This window comes from Bidens hawaiensis, unplaced genomic scaffold, assembly GCF_021521415.1.
Source record: "Bidens hawaiensis isolate Kalapana, Puna unplaced genomic scaffold, B.hawaiensis_p1.1 tig00030808_1, whole genome shotgun sequence".
NCBI classification, from domain to species: Eukaryota; Viridiplantae; Streptophyta; class Magnoliopsida; order Asterales; family Asteraceae; genus Bidens; species Bidens hawaiensis.
In genome coordinates, this window is record NW_027495155.1 from 158,084 (window position 1) to 180,823 (window position 22,740).

The following is a 22,740-nucleotide window of genomic DNA, read 5'->3' on the forward strand; positions in this document are numbered from 1 at the left end:
TCAAATTCCTGCCAATTTATTATTATGTTATATTATTTTTTAAAATACTTGTTTAAGATAATATTATGTTAATTGTTTAGTATCACTTCTTATTATTTGATAAATTGGTTGATAAGTATTTACCCCTCTTATGTATAATATGTTCATGTTTTTTGAATTGAAGTTTAAGGAGAACTTCATTCTCACATGTTACTATCTTCAAGTTAGGAATAGGTAGGTCTTTATCACACCTCTCCTATTGAAGTTAGATGGTTTGTATTAGGAATATATAGGTCTTTATCACACCTCTCCTATTGAAGTTAGATGGTTTGTATCTTATAGTAATAACTAGTCTTTCACCTGCCCCGCGTTGTGGCGCATGGGTGGGCTTGTGTTTTACTTTTTTTTCAAATATTGTAGAAATAATCATGCAAATGCTGGGACATTCTAAACTTAAACTTTAACATAGCTAAATAAAATAGGAACACCTGTATTTTTTAAGAAACAACTAAATTCTTTTAGGTACTATAAGACTCACAATATTACAGTTGTATTAACATAGTAACTATCAGGTATGAGTTAAATAAAACATGTAAAGCCAACTGTAAACCGTATATCGTCATCATCCTCAGCATCCTCTTCCTATTTCGTATGTCAATACCCCTTTTACCATCACAAACCTATATAAAAGATCACATTTATAATCCACAAAAAACAAATATGACAAATAACAATGGAGCCACTTCATACCTTATTTATAACATTACTGATCATACCTTATTTATAAGGTTAACAGCCACTTCAACCTCCATCTTCAATCCTCCGCAATTATTTTGAATCAACATTATAAATAATGCATACATTAAACACATCCCACACACTTAAATAATAATAATAATCATCACTCAAAAGTTGTCCTACTTTACTCAATGGAAAATCCAATGTTCTTGAGAATATAATTAAATTGTGACAACACTTTCAGTAGTTGTAGAAATAACCAACAAAATGACATGTCAACATATAGGCTTATTGTGAAGCATAAGCCATTCTGTTGTGATAGTGCAAAAAAATAATTTATTTCAACGTTGAAACTGCATTGTTTAACGATCTAAACGGGCCTGGTCAGATTGGGTCATGGGTGGTTGGGTCAAAGAAGAGAGAAATTGGGAATATGTTTTTAGGGGTTTACAGCCCGATTATTCAATTTCTCTCTACATCCACATGACTAGTAACCTTCTCAAGTAGCCATTGAAAGCGTTAAACAAATCAAGGAATTTTTATAAAATAAGATTTATAAAGTCAGCCACTTCAAACATACATGTGGAAACTGATCGGATCAGGTCATACTGTCTGCAAATCAAATAGCAAAATTAATCTTAAATTTCTGGTAATATATGAACAAAAGTTGAAATTTGTTGTAGCGATTGTAATTACCTTGCATCCAAGTGAGCGATCCTTGACGAGTATTAGTGACACCAACTATGAAATAAATATATAAATGAAGAAACACTAACCGGACCCCGGGCAGATTACGAGTAACCTGGGGGTTAGATATATGTTTCCCACGAGGGGTTAGACCCGGTAAAGATGGTTCTTCTGATAACCTGCAAAACAGACACCGTGAGCTTGTCACTGAGAAGGGGGGGTTCCTCCTTGTGACCACCCTCCGGCGTGAGAATCAGACTAGATTGCTCTTTAAATATAAATGTATATTAAGAGATTGCTAGAGCAGATATCAGGTATAATATGATGATAATATGATAAGATATGATAAGATATGATAAGATGAGATAATCATACCATTTGGGGTATTTATAGCCGAAGGTAGGTTTCCAAGGAGGTGTGGCCGGCTGAATAGTATTCCTGTTCTACCAACTGTGGCCTACGCACGTGCCCTGCTGGTAGTTGGTGGGTAGGCAGCGGCTGACAGTGACCAGGCCTGCTGTGTACTATTCCTTTTCCACCAACTGCCGGCTATGCACGTGGTATGACAGGAGTTGGTGAGTAGGCAGCGGCTAATAGTGACATACAGTACAGGAGCATGCTGCTCGCCATACTGTTGTCAATAAGCTGTCGTATCTTTAGTCAGATCTTTTGCCCATACCTCGTCAGGTACAGTACAGAAGATCTTCCCGTGTCGTACGGACTGGCTTTTGGGCGGGAGTATTCCCCCTCCCGCCTTTGTGCGGGATTGTTCCCGGCTTTGCTCATTCCTTCAGGTGACACTGAATGATTTGAGAGCTAAGTGCCTTGTGCGTGTAGCCTTGCTGCGCGGGTGGCCTTCCCTGATGGCTTGTATCCGCAACTGCGGGAACAGGCGGAGTCCTTCACCATTGGGAGGCATTTCCTGCGGGAACAGCTTACGTACTGCGCGTAAGGACGTCACGTCTCTGAGCATGGTGGGTCCTGCGGATCCAGTTGGTTTCTGCGCAGACGTCTCTCTTCAAGGTGAGTCTTGCGGGTCCAACTGGGCTCTGCTGGGACCTACCTCTTCAAGTCCCCCCAGTCCAATGTTCTTCTCATGAATGTTTAATAAAGTGAGGTGAACTTTTGGACTTAAGCAAAGGGTTTTGAAAAGGGTTTTTTAAGGTTTTCCATGGGGATTCTTCCCGCGGAAGTCCTTGTCACTTGCAGAAATTCCCGACTTTCCTGCTTGATCTTTGGGTATGATGCGGGTAGGTCTGTAACCTCCTCGCAAGTCAGGAGCGTTGAGTCCCACTTGTGTGGATTCTCCATGAGGTTTTGGTAGTTTTGAACATAGTGATCAATTATGTTAAAACCACCAATTCCATCCTGGAGCTTCAAACAATGTAGTTCTCGATGTTCCCGCTATGCGGGGATGTTATTTCCGTTTCCGCAAGCATTGCCCAGAAGATCCTTCTTGGTTTCAATTCCCTGCGGAGCGCTAGGTATGTGAAGGGTTTTGCCTTAACACTGTACCCGCGCTCGTCTTACGGTTACTTTACTTCCAAGGTATTCCTGGCGTCAATTCCCTGCGGGTGCTAGGTATGTGAAGGGTTTTGCCTTAACACTGTACCCGCACCCGTCTTATAGTTACTTGGTTGCCGAGGTATTCCTGGCTACAATTCCCTGCGGGTGCTAGGTATGTGAAGGGTTTTGCCTTTACACTGTACCCGCACCTGTCTTATGGTTACTTGGTTGCCGAGGTATTCTTGGCTTCAATTCCCTGCGGGTGCTAGGTATGTGAAGGGTTTTGCCTTTACACTGTACCCGCACCTGTCTTATGGTTACTTGGTTGCCTAGGTATTCTTGGCTTCAATTCCCTGCGGGTGCTAGGTATGTGAAGGGTTTTGCCTTTACACTGTACCCGCACCCGTCTTATGGTTACTTGGTTGCCAAGGTAAGGGTATTTTCCCGCTTACTTTTGAATCTTTTTGAATTTTTTTGAAATTCGAAGAGTTGGTGAAAGGATAAGAACAGTCCAAACCTCTGAAACGTCGTGCGACGGTTTCTTCTGACTGTGTCAGGGCGTGCAGGAAGTTATGGTGACGTGACAGTACATGGTCATTCCAGACGTTTTTTCAGGCGCGTGGGCGCGATTTTTCGTGCGCGTGGCCGCGAAATTAATGGTACGCGTCCTTTCAACAGCTTTTGCCAGCTTGCTTTTTGCCACGTGTCATAGTTTCATTGCACATTCGATTTCTCTCTCTTCCGCATTAAATTCATCGCATTAATTGCGATTAGTATATAAAGGGGGAGAGGGTTCTTTGTAATCCACACTTTCACTCTTTTCATCTTCAAAACGATTTCCGGCGAATACTCATCTTTTCAGTCGAGCATTCCCTTGAAATCGTTTTCTTCTTTCTGCAAGATGTCTTCACGTGATCTCGAATCTACAGCCGATGACAAGAGTACTGCTGGCGAGTGCCAGTGTGCTCTGCCTGTCGATCTGTATCAGTACGTCGTCAGGAAGTTCATGCTCGAGTCTCTTGAGCCTGAGTTTCCTGAACCCCATCAGACGGTGTACGATGCCCCCAGAGGCAAGATCGGGGTATATGCTGCATTCTTTGTTTATGGGAATCTTAGGTTCCCATTGACAAAGTTTGTTTACCGTGTCCTTGAGAGGCACGGTGTGCACCTGACCGAGGTGCATCCGATGGCGATTGCCAAGGTTCGCCACTTCGAGTGGGTGTGCCGGATTCTGGGCATTGAGCCCTATGTTGACCGCCTGATGACCTTCTACTCTTGGAGGTGCATCCAGGGGTGGTATACGTTGATAACCCGGATTAAGGGTTTGAAGATTTGCGCAACCGAGCGCAGTCTTCGCTCGTGGAAGCGGGAGTTCTTCTACATTTCGGCTCGCGCCATCCCCCTTGCCATGAAATTCAAGAATGGGCAAGCACTTCCCAGCCTTCACGCCTCCAACTACCAGGAGGCGGAATGGTTTTCGAAGATATCCCGAGTCCAATCTCCGGTTTACCGGTTTGCGGAGTCCGGGATGGTGATGCTCGGGATGAGCCGGGTGTGGAAGGATGCGGATGCGCGAAAGATCCCAATCGTCCTCGAATACGGTTCGAACTCTGTTCTTTACGGTATGCTTTGTTTCTTTTTGTTGATTTAGAATTTCTTCTAACTTTCCAGTTTATTTCAGAGGGGAACGACTTGCAGTCGCTCATGTACCCGCGGGAGGCTGACGGTCCCGCTCGGATGGGTACTCGCGCTCTAGACGAGAACGAGTTGCCCATCCTATAACAAACGGCGGATCGGTTCGTGGAGGTCTATCCGCTAGGCCACGAGATCCTTAGCGCCAGGCGGCCAGGTAAGGCGCTATTCGACCCTCGACCCCTCAATGTTGAAACCTCTGCTGGAATTCCTCTAATCGTATGTTCTGATGAGGAATCCGCAGATGGTCCTCCGTTGGTGCGGAAGAAGAAGGCTGCCGGCGGGAAGTGGAAGGAGAAGGTGGCCTCCACTGCCGATCCGGCGCCTCGGTCTGATTCGGAGACCGAGAGCGAAGTGGTGGCGGGGAATCCCGGTGGTGATAAGACCGCCGCTCCGGAGGCTGCGACGATTGTCACCTCCGGAGAGCCAAGGATGACAACGGTGACCGGCGTGAAGAGGCCGGTTCCATCGGGTTCATCCCCGCCCGTCCGCACTTTCAGGCTCAAGAAAACCCATAAGTACAAACTTCCTTTATCTTTAACTTCATAGTTTTCCATCATTAATGCTTATCTTCTTTGTGCAGGCGTGGATGTTGACGCATTCCAGGGTGGAGCGCAGAGTATCCCTCCGCCCATGACGGTAGGCTTGGTCAGCCTACCTGAGGCGACGACCCAGGCGCCTGCGCCTGCTTCCGCTGGTTCAGTTGCTCACTCCTTTGAGCCGACTGTTCCAGCTGTGATGACGTCACCGCCGGCTGTCAGTGCCATTTTTACCGCATCTTTCACTGAGCCGGCGGTTACTTTTGCTGCGGATTCCGCGGCGGCGACCGCGGCGGCTTCTACCATGCCTCCGTCTTCGGCAACGACGGCCGATCCGTCAGGTATGCATGGGGCTTTTCGCCAACCTCTGCCTCCTTCCCATCTGCCTGACCTCTTGGATGGATTTCCCTTGGGTTCAGGTGATGGGTTTGGCGGCTATCGGCCTGTTATTGACCCTACAGGTGCGTAGGGTTCTTTTGGCCTATTTTATATATTTTTATCATCTTTTCCTAACTGCTTTGTTTTTTGCAGTGTCGGATTCCAATGAAGTGTATGTTCCACGATGGAACATCCGCCGAGGAACAACCCTTCGCACCCCTGTGGAGTGCGTGGAGTGGGCTCGTCACGCTGCTCCCAGTGGTGCGTTGGGGGAAGCCATGGCTAGCTACCAGGAGGGTAGGCTAACCAATGAGCTTCGGGTTCTCCTGGCCCGGATGCAGCCGCGCGTCGAGCTGCTTTGTCGTGAAAACGACAAGTTAAAAGCAGCTCGCATTAAAGAAGTAGCTCAGGCGCGGGCTGTCCGGGAGGAGAACCAAAGGCTTACCGCAGTGGCTGCGGAAAATGAGAAGGCCTTCAAGGCCCTCGAGGTTGAAGTTCAGGCCCGGCTCGAGGCCCGTTCCAAGGCTGCCAAAGCTGTTAATGAACAGCTTCGGCTGGCTAAGGAAACTGCAAGGAACGCAACCGAGAGGGCCACCAAGGCTGAAGCTGTTGCTGAGCCTCTACGCGTGGAGAATGAAGAGCTTAAAGCCAAATTAGAGGCTCTCCAGCAGGCTCATGATGCCTTGGCGATGGAAGACGCCAAAAAGCTCCAGGAGATTTTGGACCAGAGGGGGGGTGCTTGACCATACTGAGCGGAAGCTAAAGGGCGTCGAAGAGGCTGCGGCTAAAGAAGTGTTGCTTGCCAACCTCAATAAAAGTGAAGCCGAACGCGCCCGTAACGAAGCTCAAGCTGCCCTCCAAGAAGCTCTGGTTGCCAAGGAATGGCTTCTTCGAGAAGCGTTGTCTCAGGTATGTTTAGCTTCATGTCTTCACGCTTTTCTTTGTAAATAGAAAAGGTTTTGACACTTGTATATTTTCTTGTAGGTTGTGCATCGAGTCTTCACGGAGACGTCTTATGACGATGCTATGAGCGCAGCCCTCAACGCTTCCCACGAGGATGGGGAAAAGGCCGGCTTCCTGCTTGGTCTAGGGTTCGTTGAGAAAGGCATCCCGCCTTCCAACTTCCCTTTGTACAATGTTGATACTGAAGCTGTTTACGACCAAGCAGTGAATCAGTATGCCGCCTTCCCGCATCCGGTGGTGGAGAAGGTGAACCAAGTTGCTGCTGCTGATGATGGGCTAGCTATCCTTAAAGCTTTCCTTGGACCGCCACGTTCTACTGATGGTGCGGGTCCAAGTGGAAGTGGCCCTGAAGCCTGATCCTGAAGATCCCTTCCCACTGCTAGGATAGATTTAGCTTGTATAGATTTATTTTCTTGTAGGCGGGTAGTTACCCGGCCATTCTTGTAATGAATATCATGAAATATAAATCTATGTGCGGGTAAGACCGCTACTTTCATTGGATTCCTTGCTTTGTAAACGTTATATGACTTGCATACCTTAGTTTAAATTAGCAATTTTCCAAGTGTTTAGAATAAGTTAACCTTTGAACGTGGTAGATAATAGGTTGAAGTTTTGCTTCCTCTTTTGTGATTGTGCGGGTAGGACCGTCACTTGCACTTAGTAGGATGGCTAAACTTTACCTACATCTGACCTGCGTGGAGGTTTTCCTCATCTTTTTTGAAATTTCTAAGTGTTTAGGATAAGTTAACATTTGAACGTGGTAGATAATAGGTTGAAGTTTTGCTTCATCTTTCGTGATTGTGCGGGTAGGACCGTCACTTGCACTTAGTAGGATGGCTAAACTTTACCTATATCTGACCTGCGTGTAGGTTTTCCTCATCCTTTTGTTAGAAATTCTGTTTTGAATAAGTTAACCGTTCGACGCGCGGTTGTCAATAGGTTAGTGTTCAGTTTCCTCTCATGATTCATGCGGATAGACCGGCACTTTCATTTAGTAGGATGACTGAACTTTTCCCCTTCAACTGACCTGCGTGAAGGTTTGCCGTTTTTTGGGTTTATGCGGGTTTTGCCGCCTTCCCCACGTAACGACTTTCCACGTAATTATGCGGTGAAAACCGGCATATCCGTGTTGAATAAATTAACCGTTCGACGCGTGGTTGTTAATAGGTTAGTGTTCAGTTTCCTCTATCATGATTCATGCGGATAGACCAGCACTTTCATTTAGTAGGATGACTGAACTTTTCCCCTTCAACTGACCTGCGTGAAGGTTTGCCGTTTTTTGGGTTTATGCGGGTTTTGCCGCCTTCCCCATGCAACGACTTTCACACTTATGTATGCGGTGAAAACCGGCATCAGTGTTGATAGTTCATAAAGTATAAATGTAAAATCATCAGCGTCGATGTTCTAAGGAGAATCATTTCCATTAGAAGTGGCTCTGGGCCTTTTCTTTACAAATTTGGAATTCATCTACATGCAAACTGTGTAATTGAGCTCCCTTCCATGTTGTTGGGATGGGAGTGCCATCGAGCCGATATGCACCTGGTTCGGGATCTCGTTCTTTACGCAGCATGTAGTCTCCATATTGAAGCTGTAATTTTATTCGTGTTTTCCCCAGCTGGGGTTCTACACGCATCAGCCTGCTCAACGTTCATTGCGCCACGAGGTGCGCGAGCGTCCCATCTCTGACAAATGCTTCGACCATGTCCTTTACGTCTATGCATTCTTCAGTGTTGTGGCCTTTTGTCCTGTGAAAGTCACAGTATTTGCTCCGATCAGCATTGGGACGATGTCGGATTATTGGAGCTTTTGGCCATGGGAGCTCCTCAGTGGCGAATATCTCAGTGACGCTTTTGGTGAGTGGCGTCCATCTGGAGTTCTGGTTCGACCGTACGTTATCCCTTCCACCTACCCGATGTTGCGAGCCGGATGAGGTGTCAAAGTTTACCCTTGACTGCCAAATGCCTAGCTTCCGCTTTTTGTTTAATCGGGCGGTAAGGACGTTGTCTTCTCTTGTTTTCTGGGTGTAGAGGTTTGTGCTCTGTGGGAGATCTCTACCCAGTTGCTTCTCCGTTTCCGCAAAGCGTTTTGCTGCTGTCATGATGGCATCCCATGTGGATGGCATGCCATCTTTACCCGTTAAGGTGCGGATGAGCTCTGGGTCGTTCGCGCCCTGGATGAAAGCAGCGCGAACAAGATCTTCGCTGATATTACCCAGACTTATCTTCTTTGAGTTGAAGCGAGTGATGAAGTCTAGCAAAGATTCATCTTCCTCTCGAATGCATTTGAGGATTGTCCATTGCTCCTCGGTATACTTTCGTTGTTGGCTGAAGTGTTGGCTAAACTTCTGCTGGAAGTCTGCCCAGTCGTAGATGTGGTTGACCGGTAGACGATCGAACCACGCTCTAGCTGGCCCAACAAGCGTCATTTGGAACATGTAACACCACGTAGGTTCCGTCCAATTGCTGACGGTTGCCCCCGCTATGAATCTGTTTAAATGATCATCTGGGTCAGATATACCATCGTAAGTGCCGATGTTGGACATCTGTTTGGCACTTTTTGGGGCGATTGCTTCCGCAATGTCCCTTGCAAATTTGGACGTTCCCGCATTTGCAACAGTTGGTCTAAATGTTTTGGAGAAGTCACGTGGGCTTCCACCTGTGTTTTTTGGTTTGAAGGCTTCTCCAAAACGCCTTCTCGGTTGGGAGTCCGTTTCCTTACGCTTCCCTTTTGCCCTATGGCGAGGGTTCGCGTCGGTGTCGGATTCCTCCGAGTCATCGTCCAAGTATTCTTCGAATTCGTCAGCCTGTTGGACGGAACGCAAGCGTTCGTCCAACTCAGCTTGGAATTCCCTCTGACGTGCCTCCGCCCATGCCTTAACTTCATCGAGTGTTTGGCGGGGGAGTCTTGTTCGTTTCTCTAACTGGGTATCGGTGAGTCCCAGTGAGCGATTATTTACTGCACTTGCCCCAACTTGGGTAACTGGGGTAGTGTTCGTAAAATTTACTTCACTTGCCCCGGCTTGGGTAACCGGGGTAGTGTTTGTAAAGACTGTGTAGCCGGTATTCCCCCCAGTAGCTGGGGTTGTGGTTACCGGAATTTCTTTAACCATCTTTCCAGAAGTTTGAAAAAACTGAAAAGAAATGAAGTTCTAGCTTTATAAAGTCAGCCACTTCAAACATACATGTGGAAACTGATCGGATCAGGTCATACTGTCTGCAAATCAAATAGCAAAATTAATCTTAAATTTCTGGTAATATATGAACAAAAGTTGAAATTTGTTGTAGCGATTGTAATTACCTTGCATCCAAGTGAGCGATCCTTGACGAGTATTAGTGACACCAACTATGAAATAAATATATAAATAAAAAAGTAAAGGTAGAAAAGAGTTATCCCTGTCGAATATTAGGGTTTGAGACTGAGAACCGGCAGATCGATGCCGTATGTCTATTGAGTGCTCGAAATGGAACAATAGCCAGCATAAATCATAAGGGTCCAAAAACAATGGTTGTAATTCAGATGATGGCGAGAGTGGTCTAAGAGGTAGGAATGAAAGATGACAGTGTGGTTCACTGGTTTAGTATCAGATGATACGAACAAGAAGAGGAGAAGAGAAGAGAACGGTAGAAAGTGAAACGTGTCCCCAACGTGACCCTAAATTATGAAAACGTGGCATAATCGTGACCCTACGTATGAATAGTGTTGATATTTGAGTACGGACAAGTTTACCTTTTAGTATATATATATATATATATATAATGTTTAATTTTATAATGTTTTTTGTTTAATTATAATATTGTTCACGTATGTTAATCATGTAGTTTTAAAAAGAAAAATTATATTTTTTTTTGTCATTGCTATACATTTTTCATATTATTTATGCTAAAAGAAGATATTATATTCATACTAAATAGTCATTTTGCTGTTATATTAAATAAACATAACCAAAAATTTATAAATACCTTAATTATGACTTTTGTCTCCACTCATACAAAATCCAACTCCTAATTTATAGTTTTCTAAATATTTCACTATCACATATCAACGATTATTTCATAATCATTATTGGTTTTATCAATATCACAATATACATGACAATAAGCTCTAACAAAAATGACAACTAAAATAGCTACCATTTGTCTTCATATCCTTCCATACTGCTTCATAGCTACCATTTGTCTTCATATCAAGTTAAAGAGTCAGATTCATCGTTGCTTCGTATCCTTCCATACTTTAACATAATCTTCATGAATCCGCGTATACCCGTCATCCTTTTTCCAAAAGTTATGGTTTCTTGATGTCATCAAAGTAGGATGATGGAATCACAGAAGGCGAAGACAATCCAGATACACATTTGAACTGCCAAAATAAATTACAAAAAAGTTAAAACCACATTTTAGAGCAATGGTATAAAAATCATTTAAATTAGTTGCATTAATGCTTCACAAACCTTATGCTGGTTGTATTTTTCTCTAATTGCTACTAAATTTCCAGCTCTTCTACTTGACTGCAAATCATGTAAAATTTGAACACATTCTTTCAAATCGGATGGCTTGTATCCAGAGAGTTGTTCAAGTGCCAAATTATGTAAAAAAGATGACATAATTACATCAGAATCACTGTTTTATTTGATAAAAAATAGTATATTATAAAGATACAAATTGTTTTAACTTTTAACAAAGATCATATTATTTTAATAAAAAAAAATTAAACTGTTTTCAAGAATATTGGTCTAAAATCAGAATGATTGCATTTAAAAAAATCAAAATTTTACCCAAAAAAAAAACATTATAAAAATATCACATTTATTTAATAAAAAGCAACTTATTTCTATAAAATGATCACGTTTTATTACATTGATCAAATTTATATGATTCTTACCCAGGGATGTGAGCTGGGCTCAAGAGTGAATCTTGAAAGAAATGTGACAGATGCAGCAACCAAAGAAGGCAAAAACTTGATGCAGTTATATTCCAACAAACTCAATTCAGCTAAATAATAACTCAAAAACTCCAACTGCAAATTGGGTTCCTGCAAATTTCAAAACCAAAATCCATAAATAAACCATTACATAATAATCAACAACACACGAATCACAATAAACACAACGGCAGTAGAGCTTACATTATAATCTTCTTGACCGATTCGAAACCGTCTAAGGAAAGTTCTAACTGTTGGATTTCCCATTTCAAACTTGAGTGCTTTTAGCACATCCGCTTCCATCTTAACCACTTCTTGCTTCGTGTATGTGTTATCAGTTATGTAGCAGAAATCTTCAGTATGTGGAGGGCTAATTTCTTCATATTTTCTGATAATAATGAACCAAGATTAGATTAACACCACATAGTTGAATCAATAAAGCACCCGAATTGTGATACTTACGATGCAATCAGCATTGAAGAAACACCAAGAAGTTGAAGTCTTTGTCGGTTAAGAACATTTGACGATAAAAATCTATCAATGTATGATATTGTGAGGTACAAAGTGTCCGGAAGAAGCTTAAACTCTTCCACAACTTCAACTAGCCAATCAACCAACACACTCCTCATATTAACTGTCACATCTTTTTGCACTTTTTCAATGTAATCTGCCATTGGTCTCCTTTTTGCCTCCATCTAGATTCAATAACAAGAACAGAAATTCATCAATTGAACTGTTGAATGCAAAACAATTTGACACTAGATCTAGATTTGAAGTTGTTCTATGATTTATCAATGGACACATCAATTAAAAGCTAAAAGTCGGTTAAAAACTTAAAATACAAATTAATTTGACAGTTGACGCAATTCACAAAACCTAGATTTATGGTTCATTAAGCTAAAAGTTGATACTTAAAAAAAACTTATTTCAATCCGACTCTATTTTGGCATGAACCTAATAGTATAATTCAAGTAAAATTAAAAATTAAAACTTAAAAACAAGAAATGTATCAAACCTCCATATTATGAAGATAGTCAAAGATATCCGAAACATAAGCTTCACACATCTGAGGGTCAACGGAAGTCAACGCATCACCAATCTTCTCCCCAACACGTTCATCTTCTTTCTCCACAGCCGCTGGCTTCACAATCACATCCTTCTTCACCTTCTTCGGATTCTCCGATGAAGCCACATTATTCGACAGGTCACCCAACACCACACGTTTCTTGTTGGCCGGTTGGTAGTGGGTCCCAGTTGCTTCCATAGCCCTCTTCTTCGCCAACCGAGTAACCCTCACACTGATGTTCATGTTCATGTTCTTGTTCTCCTGGTCCGCCATTGATATTATTATTATTGGAAGCAACGAACACAGGAGATGAACTGAGTGGTGGTGGTGGTGGTGGTGAAATGGGGTGGGAGTTTTGGGTATTTTAAGGAATGGGGGTGCCGCCAATTTTAGTATGGTTTTGAAATTTTTAAGGTTTTGGTGAAAATGGTTGAAATGTTTTGAGTAGCCAATGGGAGATTGACACGTCATACGGGTGAAATGTTGTAGTGGCGGGTGGCGGCCAGTTTCATGGGATTTAAAATCTTAAAAACTAAAACATGGGTTTGAAATGTTAAACCACGCGCCTTTTCAAAATGTGTTGAAATTTTTAAGTTTTTAACATATATGGTTTTGGTGCTCATTACATGGATTCAATGTGTTTTCAACTTATTAAGGTAATTGTACTTTTGAGTTAATTACATGGATAATTCTTGATTTCTTGTGCTAGGCACGTATTAGGAATAATATTTTTTTCGAAAGTTATTGTTCTTACTATATGTGCAACTATAATATTTTTACACTAACAAACATCGACAGTTTAACGTCTCTTATTACATACAAATTCAGAAAAGTTAGTTATATTTTTCGTTGGATCGGGCAATCTAGATTGGCATATAGCAATATTAGGTGTTATTTGCGAAACTATAATATATTTGATTCGTATTACTAACAAACTGTTGAAAAATTGTTATATGCTGATAAAAAAAACCATAATTCCAGTAGTTGGTATGAATTTTTTGAGTGTGTGTTTTCTTATAGAAACATTACGGGTTACATTTTTTTTTCAAATTCATGTAATGTTAGCGTATTCTAGTCTTACGTAATTTTATACAGCAAGTTATATCTATACCTATATAGATGTATTTGAACGGGTAAAGAAGGATGCCAAAGGAATGATGTCAAAAGGAGAAATAAACAAATATATGTCATGACTTGTAGCAAAAGGTTTTCTACAAAATCTTGGAATTGATTTTAATGAAGTATTTTCTCCTTTAGAAAGAATGGAAACAATTAGACTATTGTTTGCCCCGGTAGTAGCATATGAAGGTTGGCCAATACATCGTTTGGATGTAAAATAACACAACTACAATGAGACCTACAAAAACATGTTCGTCTCACAACCATACAAATTTAGAAAGTCATGAAAAGAAAAACAACCTACAGGCTGAAGAAGGCCTTATACAGACTACGTTAAGCACCGCATGCATGGAATTTAAGACTCTATGGTACACGTAAAGTCTTCAGTTTTATTCGCTTCCCTCAAGAACAAACCATGTCTAAAGAACTCATATTGATCATTGGTGTTTATGTCTGTGATCTAGTAGTAGCGGGAAACGTTGAAAACATAAATCATTGCATTTAAGAGGGAGATGGAAATCATGAACACATAAATTGGTCTATCCACAAGCAAGCAACGGTGGAGCTATCCTTATGTGAGTCGGAAATCATGGCTGCAACATCATCAACATGTAAAGCCGCATTGTGTAGTGATTGAAAGGGGGTTATGGGGGCTTTATACCACTCCACTACTTTATACAAAAAGCCCCATTGTTGACTGGGAGTATGGGACGCAGGGCTGGCAATTCGTGTCTTAACAGGTTTAACAGGTAAGAGGCGACGCGCGAGACACAAATATAAAACTTAAATACCACTCGTTTAACTACTTTATATGCCATGATTATAAGAAAGTTTTAAGTTTTGTGTACCAATAACGGATAATGAGAGAGTCTACTAATTACAATTATTTAAGAAAATAAAAAAATTGCATACCGCACTTTTTTGTTTAACATGTCTTATCATGTCTTTAACAGATACCCAATTACTAGACGACGTTACATGTCGTAAAACTCCCAAGGTTGGGGCATTGCCACTACACAAGGTCTTATGGCTATAATGATTATTGAGTGAAATCACTGGATAAAAGTTTAGTAAGGTAACTTTCTTTGTAGATAACAAGTCAAACAATACTACTAATGATGGACCTAATATTCCATGGTAGGTCCAAGCACAACAGCACAAGATATCATTTTACTCGTGAGTGCATTGATAGATGAGGACACTCAAGTCTAGCACGAAGAACTTTAGAAAGCAGACATCTTAACTAAGGCTTTACCAAAAGTGAATGTGTGAAGAAATGAGAAGCATATTTGGAATCAAGAAACATAAAGGAACAAATTAAGGGTTCTTTTGGTGGGTGAGTGGGAGGGGGAGGTAGGGTACTAAACCCACCAATAAACTCATGACAAATACCCAAGCCGGTTATAAGGGTCAGGCGCCATGCAAATACCATGCCGCCAGGGCGATGAACAAATATGTCCTTATAATAACAAACATTCTATGACACATCGGGAATGGAAGCGCCAAAGATCTCCACGAGCATGGTGCAAAAATAAAGGATATTCATCGTAAATGACGCCCAACCAATAAGGGACGAACAACACAAAGTCAATAATACTACATAGTACGACATGTCAACATAAAATGGCCACGACGCCCACCAACTCCCTGTGACACACGTGCAAGGGATATGATTGGTGGGAAGCCTAACATGGCAGTTGGTTACATCCTCTCTCTCCCCTCCAACGGCTATAAATACTTACCTACCTTCAAATGATAAAGGATCCAGCATCCAATACTCTCAACTCTCTCTTATTACCTTTTACAATACAATATACTGATTCTTACGCCGGATGTTGGTTACAAGAGGATCCCCCCCCCCCCATTTCCCTCGTAACGAGCTCACGGTGTTTTGTTTTGTAGGTGTACTACTTATTGGCACCAAAGAGGAATATAACTCATCGTGTGAAATACTTATATCACCCTTGGACTAAGTAACTAGACCAAAGAAGGATTTTGTGTTTCTTCAGGGGCCTCTTAGTAATTTAAGATTAAAATTACAGGTGCGTTAATATTTGTATTAACACCGGAGGAGTGTGTCCCCTCACTATGCATGCTCGTTTAGCTTTGTAATCTCCAATTGAATATACCCTAATGAATTACACGCTATTGAATCAAAACTCTGTTGAATCAATTGTATTTATTAAGTATTCAGTTGATCCTATACTACAACATCCTCCTTTACAAATAGGAAAGATGATTTGTACTCTGTTTACATGGATTCTCCCTGCGTCTTAAGCATTAGAGATGGTCTAAGACACGGAGACGGTCTAACACCAAAACACACATGCGATTTGCATATTCTAAGAGTCATACCGGTTAGGTTAAAAGTCTCCGTAGACGTGTCCAAAAAATATAACACCCGTGACCCATTAAACTTAATTCATACTTGGGCTATTTTAATAAGACCACTTGTTATGGGCTCACGCTCAGGCGTTAGATTGCCACAATGGAGACACGACTACCTCTTTAAAACCCTACGCCAAAGTGACATGAAGGGTTGAGGCGCCATCCACATAGGCCGCTCAACTAGTTTTGTTTTTTGTGAAAATCTAATAAACAAACATATTTAATTTAATCTTAATGCAAGTTAAACCATAGCGCGCCAGTTAAAGCCCCCTACTAGTTAAAGGCTAGCTAGCTTCTGTCTACGTTGCGTTAACGTGACGTTTATGTGGTGTTTTAACTAGCATTGCTAGTTAAACAATTACGGATAGTCTAAGTTTCTTATGGCCCAATAAACTAAGTACACAATCTAAATGTTTTAACATATCTAATAAGAACCAAATTAACCGACACCGAGCATTAAGTTTTATTATGTATTGTATTAGTCTCCAGGTACATGACCAGACTTGTATAAGTAGTAATCATAAAGCGGCTACATAATAATGTGTCTTATTTTCTTTCATACGATGGAAAGCCAAGCTAATCAAAGTCGTGATAAGAGATTTGACATTGTAGCACGAGGACGACAAATTGCCATCAAGTTTATAGCCTTGGAGATGCTTATTCCTTCGATCCCTTCACTCATATCAACCTGGCTCTCACCTGTTCGCTTCCACTCAAAGCACTGGATCAGAGATCCCAAACACAACCCGACCAAGCGCATTCCCATGTCATCTCCTGGACAACCTCTCCTTCCAAACCCGAATGGCATAAACTTGAAACCATCTCTATAACCTTCTAGACCCTCAAATCTCTCTGGTCTAAATGTTTTGGGGTCACCCCATATGTTGGGATCATTTTGTATTGCCCACACATTGACCAATAGTATTGTCCCTTTAGGGACGTGATATCCTCCCACCGTGCAATCTTCTGCGGATTCATGAGGCAACAAAGGACCGGGTGGAAGCATTCTGAGAGTTTCCTTTATTATGCAACCAATATAAGGTAGGTTACACATGTCTGACTCCTCAACATGACGATCATGTCCCACATGTTTTTCGATCTCAGCCCGTGCCTTATTAAGGACACTTGGATTGTTCAGTAAAAGAGACATTGCCCACTCCATGGTAGTTATGGACGTACCAGTACCTGCTGCTAACATAACCTGTGCATTAATTGAACATTAAGACCTGGGTTTATTTTAAAATTTGAAATTAGTATTATCGGTTTGTTTTATGTTTAAGTTTGTGTTTGTTTAAGTTCGTATTAGACTAGTTAGGATTGCCTTGATGTTTTGATATAACTATAGGTCTAGCTAGGTGGGTCATCTGTTTTGATTAATTTCTTATTCCAACATATTTGATATCCAAATATGCGTATAAGATAATTTGATTACTTGGTTAATTAATTACCATCATGAGGCTTCGGATCATTTCATCAGTGTAGCACTCGGGCTCGGATTTTTGCAGCGATAATAGCATCTGAATCATATTCATCTTCTTCTTGTCTTGGCTATAGCTAATTTCCATGCTCTCTTTAATCTCCTCCATTAGCTCCTGCATGAACAAGTCCCGCTTTGCTTGCAAATTGATAAAACTTTTCTCTAATTTACTCACTCCTAACCACCTCAACATTGGCAAGTAGTCCCCTACATTTGAAGCCCCCATAAGCTTCAAAATCTCAGTCACAATCTCCCGAAAGCGACGCGCCTTGTGCCGCCCGCCTCCGTCGCAAATCCGCCAACCGTCTTCCCAACCCTCCCTATAATCGGCCACCTCTACCTCCTCAAACGACCACTCTACCAAACCTTAGCAAAACTCTCTGCTAAATACGGCCCCGATCTCCAACTCCAGCTAGGCTTCCGCCGTGTACTTATTATCTCCTCTCCTTCCGCAGCCGAACAATGCTTCACCAAACACGATATCATCTTCGCAAACCGCCCCAAGATGTTATTTGGAAAGATAATCGGCAACAACTACACTAATCTCGTATGGTCTTCCTATGGCGAAAACTGGCGCAACCTCCGCCGCATAGCTGCTATCGAAATCTTATCAACTCACCGCCTCAACGAATCCCACCACATACGAGTGGATGAAGGCCAGCTTCTGATCCGTAAACTGATGTCAAATTCTTCTCCAGTGAATTTGAGAACAGTTTTTTATGAACTCACGGTAAATGTGTTGATGAGAATGATATCCGGAAAGAGATATTTTGGCGGAGATATTCCGGCAGTCGAGGAAGAAGGAAAACAGTTCAAGGAGATAATGGAGGAGAGTTTTTTGCTTGCGGGTGCTGCTAATATCGCCGATTACCTGCCGATCTTGAGTTGGTTTGGAAAGAATGGTTTGGAGAAGAAGTTAATCGCGTTGCAAGAAAAGAGGGATCGGTTCTTTCAAGGATTGATGGAGCAACTTAGAACATCCAAAGGTGAAATGAATAAGAAGAAGACGATGATTGAAGCGTTGTTATCGCTGCAAGAATCGGATCCTGAATATTATAGTGATCAAATGATTCGAAACTTTGTGCTGGTAAATAAATGTATAGTGATTTTTTATAACATATATATGCTATTGATCTTATTCATGAAAATTTGTGAGTAGGTTTTGTTGTTGGCTGGCAGTGAAACTACATCTGGAACCATGGAATGGGGTTTGTCCCTTTTGCTAAACCATCCGCAAGTTCTACGAAAGGCGCAAGACGAGATTGATAGAAAAGTTGGCAAAGAGCGTCTTGTTGACGAGTCAGATATGGTTGGCCTTCCATATCTTCGATGGGTTATAAATGAGACTTTTCGATTATACCCAACGCTTCCCTTACTCCTTCCTCACGAGTCATCACAAGATTGTATTATTGAGGGTTACAATATTCCTCATGGGACCATGTTGCTTGTTAATCAATGGGCCATACATCATGACCCTAAGTTGTGGCCCGACCCTGAAAGGTTCAACCCTGAAAGGTTTGAAGGGTAGATAGCACGGAAATTGGGTTTAAGTTGATGCCATTTGGGTCTGGAAGGAGGGTTTGTCCAGGGGAAGGGTTGGCGATTCGTATGCTCGGGTTAACTATAGGGTTGCTTATTCAATGCTTTGATTGGGAACAATTAAATGATAAGGCGGTTGATATGAGACAAGGTCCGGGAGTCAATATGCCTAAGGCTGAACCACTGGTTGTCAAGTGCAAACCTCGGCTAGAGATGCAAGATGTACTCGCCCAACTTTAAATCATTCTTGTAACTTATGTTTTTTAAGTGTTTGCTGAAATGGGTTACTCATGTAGACCCAGGTTTGCTCTGAATAAACAAGTGTGAAGTCGAGAGTATATTTGATGCAATGATAAATAATCGAGTTTGTCCAACATGTAGGTCCCAAAACGACCACCGAACGGTTTTGCTCTCGATAAACGTGTCGAGACGGGTGCGGTAAATCAAACGATTGAACATAAATACAAATATAGTATAAAGGATAGTGAACGACTCCGTAATCGGTAAAACATTTATATATTAAACCAAAGAACCGACCCACCCAAGGTGAGCTCCCCTTGGGTGGTGATTTACACTAAACAAACACACACTAAAATGAAATGCATAAGGCATATATATAGCCAAATACAAACATTCTAGAAGCCTAATCCCGTTGAAGCTAAACGCATGCACATAAGCTCTCATCTCGTGTCCGGATTTCTCGCCGACATTAACTATTAACTTGACCATTAAATATATAACGGGTTTCGTAATTTGATATCGCAAGTCACACTTTTTGGCCTTACACAACACATAATGATGCAAAAGAATTATTTTAATCAATGCTTTAAAGGCTTGTGTGTGAATAAGTGTGATAGGAAGTTGTTAGGATTAGTGATTTACCACAAATAAACATGGCACTGTTTCTTAGATGAAAGCTAGTAAGTGCAGAAAGACAATGTCGCATATGTTATACAAGCCGAACACAGGTGGAAGTTAGACGAGGTTCCAGTTATCATGAAGTTCCCTCTTCCCTGAAGTATTCCCAGACGATAGGTTCCTGCGACTGTTCCTAACCTTCTGTTCGTTCAACACTTTGACTGGTCCTCCTTGAATTGACACAAATCCGCAATCCCAATGGCAAACACAAATCAAAATTCAAGTTGTAGCATTCAATTGAATCCAATATGACCAAGACTAATCAAGGTTAGTACTGTTTTCCTTGTTTTTTTGTTGTTCTATTGTTGTAATGCTCTTAAAACTTGATTATAAATATACGATATTCATTTTAGTTATGGCATTGCATTATCATGTGATCCTACCTGAAAACTTTGAAGTCGGATAGTAATAAACCCAAGAAGCATCAAAAAATACTGAACTCACACGAAAAATTCCTTGACTCCGTCAATGTCTGTTGTGTAAATGGTTTTCATAAATGAATGGCTTAATACTAATAGGAAATTAGGTTACTATTTATCTCTTTTTTCTAAACATTCGTTTAATAAACAAGTCCAACAAGCCACGAAAGCTTTCACAACAATAAAGCAATATGAAGCCATTATACGTTTCAATAAAAGAGTACAACCACGTTTAATTTAATTACAGTGGTTATAAAAAGAGTTTAAAGGTGAACTACAACAAACAATAATCAAAACAACTATGATTTATATAACAAAAGTACATAGTACAATCACACTTATAGAAAGCTATTGGTAGGTTCGGAAGAGTAGAATGGACATACATTTTTTCTCTATCCCGAAAGAGCTGCTTATTAATATCATAATATGTATATGGCTCTTTTCATTTGAAATTAGCGTTGCAACACAAGTATATAAATCCTTTTATCAACTTGAATTTGAATAAAAAGATGTTATACAGACTCACAATTGAGCCAGTAGATCTTGCAACTCTAGCCGCGGTTTACACTTAGCAACCAACGATTCTGCTTTGGGCATGCTGAGGCCAGGACCTTCCGTCATATCAACCATCTCATCACTTAATCGTTCCCAATCAAAGCATTGAATTAGCAACCCTAGAGTTAACCCAAGCATACGAACAGCCAACCCTTCCCCTGGACAACCCCTTCTTCCAGACCCAAATGGCATCAACTTAAACAACACTTTCGCGCCTTCCGGTTCTTCAAACCTTTCTGGATTGAACCTTTCAGGGTCGGGCCACAACTTGGGGTCATGTTGTATGGCCCATTGATTAACAAGCAGCATGGTCCCATGCGGTACGTTGTAACCCTCAATGATACAGTCTTGTGATGACTCGTGAGGAAGTAGCATAGGACCTGCAGGATATAATCGTAATGTCTCATTTATAACACAAAGAAGGTAAGGCAGGTTAACCATATCCGACTCGCCAACAAGACGATCTTTGCCAATATTTCTATCAATCTCTTTTTGCGCCTTTTGTAGCACCTGTGGATGGTTTAGCAAAAGGGACAAACTCCATTCCATGGTTCCAGCTGTAGTTTCACTGCCAGCCAACAACAAAACCTACTCACAAATTTTCATGAATAAGATCAATAGCATATATATGTTATAAAAAATCACTATATAATTATTTACCTGCACAAAATCTCGAATCATTTGATCACTATAGTACTCAGGATCCGATTCTTGCAACGATAACAACACTTCCATCAACGTCTTCTTCTTCGTTTCGCCTTTGGATGTTCTAAGTTGCTCGATCAATCCTTGAAAGAACCGATCCCTCTTTTCTTGCAACACGATTAACTTCTTCTCCAAACCATTCTTTCCAAACCAACTCAAGAACGGCAAGTAATCGGCGATATTAGCAGCACTTGCAAGCAAAAACGTCTCCTCCATTATCTCCTTGAACTGTTTTCCTTCTTCCTCCACCACTAGAGTATCTCCGCCAAAATATCTCTTTCCGGATATCATCCTCATAACCACATTCAGCATCAGTTCATAAAAAGCTGAGTTGAAATTCACCGTAGTATTAGAATTTGATACCAGTTTACGGATCAGAAGCCGGACTTCATCGGTCCGTATGTGGTGGAATTCGTTGAGAGGATCTCGGTTCCAGCTATGCGGCGGAGGTTGCGCCAGTTGTCGTTGTAGGAAGACCAAACGAGAGTTGTGTAGTTGTTGCCAATGATCTTTCCGAATAGCATCTTGGGGCGGTTTGCGAAGATGATATCGTTTTTGGTGAAGCATTGCTCGGCTGCGGAAGGTGAGGAGACAATGAGGACACGGCGGAAGCCTAGCTGGAGTTGGAAAACAGGGTCGTATTTAGCAGAGAGTTTGGCTAAGGTTCGGTAGAGTGGTCGTTTGAGAAGGTAGAGATGGCCGATTATAGGGAGTGTTGGGAAGACGGTTGGTGGGTGATTGGCGGATTTGCGACGGATGTGGGTGGTGAAGAGATATGAAGCTAGAAGGAGTAGAAGGGAGATGTATAGATAAGGAACCTCCATTGTTGAAGGTGTTACTTTAATGCCTGTTTTAATGGTGGTAGTATAGATATAGAGTGGATGAGCTCAGTTTACTTGAACCAAAATGATGTGAAAAAGTCATAAAACAAGGGCGTTTATTATTATTATTATTATTATTATTATTATTTCTTTAGCGTACAACCGAGTGATATTTTTTATTTTGAAAACTATGTTTCATATTTATGTGATACACGAGTTTGATATATATTATTTTTATTTTGATGAATGAATATAAAGATCATGTATTGGTCTTTGTTTAGTAATTTACCCCAACTTTATTAATGTGTTAGGATGAGATTACTCTGAAGATCGA

General features: G+C 41.4%; 2 protein-coding genes and 2 pseudogenes across 3 annotated transcripts; 1 reads left to right on the forward strand and 3 right to left on the reverse strand.

The window, feature by feature from the left end:
• Window positions 1-10,694: 10,694 nt before the first annotated feature.
• Window positions 10,695-12,961, reverse strand: LOC143581115 (G2/mitotic-specific cyclin C13-1-like). Its single transcript, XM_077063973.1, has 6 exons — window positions 12,415-12,961; window positions 11,862-12,094; window positions 11,604-11,787; window positions 11,361-11,510; window positions 10,930-11,064; window positions 10,695-10,838 (listed from the first exon to the last, which is right to left on the reverse strand). The coding sequence occupies exons 1-6, from the start codon at window positions 12,934-12,936 to the stop codon at window positions 10,764-10,766; spliced, it is 1,299 nt and encodes a 432-aa protein (XP_076920088.1). The 5' UTR covers window positions 12,937-12,961; the 3' UTR covers window positions 10,695-10,763.
• Window positions 12,962-16,552: 3,591 nt separating this feature from the next.
• LOC143581107 (cytochrome P450 81C13-like) lies at window positions 16,553-17,134 on the reverse strand. The gene has a single exon (XM_077063969.1). The coding sequence runs from the start codon at window positions 17,132-17,134 to the stop codon at window positions 16,553-16,555; it is 582 nt and encodes a 193-aa protein (XP_076920084.1).
• A 7-nt stretch (window positions 17,135-17,141) lies between these two features.
• Window positions 17,142-19,228, forward strand: LOC143581108 (cytochrome P450 81Q32-like; annotated as a pseudogene).
• A 1,386-nt stretch (window positions 19,229-20,614) lies between these two features.
• LOC143581116 (cytochrome P450 81Q32-like) lies at window positions 20,615-22,416 on the reverse strand (annotated as a pseudogene). Its single transcript, XR_013143778.1, has 2 exons — window positions 21,541-22,416; window positions 20,615-21,468 (listed from the first exon to the last, which is right to left on the reverse strand). The product of XR_013143778.1 is annotated as a cytochrome P450 81Q32-like (transcript).
• Window positions 22,417-22,740: the final 324 nt, after the last annotated feature.